The sequence below is a fragment of the Aplysia californica genome, unplaced genomic scaffold, assembly GCF_000002075.1.
Source record: "Aplysia californica isolate F4 #8 unplaced genomic scaffold, AplCal3.0 scaffold00449, whole genome shotgun sequence".
NCBI classification, from domain to species: Eukaryota; Metazoa; Mollusca; class Gastropoda; order Aplysiida; family Aplysiidae; genus Aplysia; species Aplysia californica.
The window spans coordinates 471,316-473,662 of record NW_004797719.1 but is presented as its reverse complement, the minus strand read 5'-3'; the positions used below and the strand labels follow the sequence as shown (position 1 = coordinate 473,662).

The following is a 2,347-nucleotide window of genomic DNA, read 5'->3' as shown; positions in this document are numbered from 1 at the left end:
GATGATGATGATGATGATGATGATGATGATGATGATGATGATGATGATGATGACAACGACGACAACAAAAACCACGGTGACGATAAAAGAAAAGAAGAACACGTTGACGTAAAGCGCCCTCACCCTCCGGCACCACAAAGACTTCCCCCTCCACGCTAGAGTCGGACAGAAGCCTCTCGCCCATCCCATCCAACGTCTCGTAGATCTCGCTGCTGTTGGTTCCTCGCCTGTTGCTGGTGTGGTTGTGGTTGTAGTTGCTGCTGCTGATTCTGCTGTAGTGACCCTCCTCGTCTTCCACCTGCCTCCTAGAACCCCCAGCTCCTGGCCGGAGCGTCCAGTTGTGGACACCCAAGTGCTGTTGTTGCTGCAGTTGTCGTTCTCGATGAGATCTGTTCAGCATCAGGAGTTTGCGGTAGTCCGTGTAAGCAGCGGCCAACTCTCTGCAATCTGACTCGTGCTCCGCGGAGCAGACCATTATGCTGAACATGTTCTTGTTGTCCAGACACACGACCAGGAGGCAGCGAGGGGCGTATCTGTTTGACGTGATGTCCCGGAGCGACTCGAAGGAGACTTTGACCGTTCTGCCAGGCTTACCGTCCACTGTGGGCAGAACGTTTAACGTCACTCCTGAGGGCGACAGAACGAACATGGCCGGACGGGCTGGCTTGCTGGAGTAGTCCTGGCTGATGGCCCGGATTAACGAGTCTTTGACCATGTATTTGGCTAACCAGATCCCTCGGAACTGGATCAGTTTCTCTGCGAGAGGTTTCTTGTCTTCCATTTTTATCTGGAATCTGGGATCACAATGAGCTTGTTTGTTTGTTCGTTTGTTTGTGATACGAAACCAAACTATTCGTGTGTGTTGTATTTGTTGTTGGTTTTCTCTTCTCTCTTTTATACAACAAAAGCTGGATGGACAGAAAACACGCCACGGAAAAAGAACCTCCTTCCTTGGATATTATCCTGGCGTATCCGAAATCACAATCAATATTATAATTACTTGCTCAACCTACTAGACCTAGGTCTAGAAACTGCTGTAAACCCAGGCCACTAGTTACTAATTTCGTTCACGATGAACAGAAAAAGCAACACTTTTCTTTTTCCAAATACTGTCATCTCGAGCCAGAGTTTTTCAACGAAAGAAGCAAAGCAAACACAAGCGTACAATATTTTGTCCAGAACCTCAAATAACTCAGCATAAAGGACGCAAAATCCCAATGTGAGTCGAAGAGAAATTTGAACTCCGAACACTTTCACTCACGCCGTATTTACTGTCACGTTCATAAAGCCTTGCAGTGGTGGTGACCTCTCTCTTCTGTCTGCATGTTTGAATTACCAACTCTACGGCTGGCTCGACGTCTGAAAAAGAAAAAAAAAGAATCAAGTTGATTTTAATATGTGTCACGACGCTATGGAATCAGGCGCTCGTCAATAAAATGACGGTTCAAAATGACCCAGGGCGTACGGATAGGGTTAAGATACTTGTACTAAGAGTAGTAGTTCGTAAAAGTTTTAGAGCGTCTCAAAATGTCTACTTGTCTAAACAACCCAAGCTCAAGAAAACCACATTGAGGATTCGAACCAGGGACATTCCCACTATAACTTGTCGCCTTTAAAGACGAGCGGGCTAACTCAGATTCCGGGGGTTTCCAGAAATCTTGACCTACAAAAAAAGTGAGCATTGCCCTACCTATAGGAGAATTTTGGTTCCATTGGTGTGTATATTAGTTTGGTTAAAGAGAAAACTCAACTTGTCTTTTAAAGAAACTGAACAAGGGGCAAAAACTTTACCTTCGATTTTCTCAAAACAGCTTTTTTCGGAATAGCCCCCTTGTGCTTAAAAGAGACCAATTCGGCAAATTAAAAGTTCCTTAATAACAAATTCCTCGCATCGGAAGTAAAAGACACCCAAACGCTTGCACAATGTATACCTCTGTCATCAACAAACAACAAATGATTAGAAGGAACTGACCGGCCTAAAGTATTGTACCTTAAAATTTGAAAGTTTCACACTGTAATCAACACTAAACAGACAATATTGGTTGAGATTGCTTTAACCTTGTCTGCCATGCAGGGCCAAACTGTGCCATGTTGGATGGATAGTTCATCGCAGTAGAGAGATCCAGGAGAAGGAAGATACTCGATAATAGAGGGGTTTTTTTTTCAACACGAGAACCGAACTCTAGCCCTTTGTATGTAATACTGAGAGCCTACCCATGAGACCTCACAACGGATGTCGTATGTATTGTGTAAAATGGGCTTAAAATATAAATATGACTGGCAGTGATATTGTTGCACAACAGGTTTGGTAGCCTCAGCGAAAGCCAGATCTTGTGCCCCCCCCCCT

General features: G+C 44.7%; 1 protein-coding gene across 1 annotated transcript in view; it reads right to left on the bottom strand.

Moving 5' to 3' along the window:
* Nucleotides 1–2,288, bottom strand: part of LOC101864411 — a gene marked incomplete at its 3' end in the record, with an annotated part of 3,992 nt that extends 1,704 nt beyond the window's left edge. The window contains 2 exon segments of the mRNA XM_005105038.3: nucleotides 124–1,359; nucleotides 1,991–2,288. Coding sequence (XP_005105095.2) covers nucleotides 124–781 — 658 coding nt within the window.
* Between the last annotated feature and the right edge of the window lie 59 nt (nucleotides 2,289–2,347).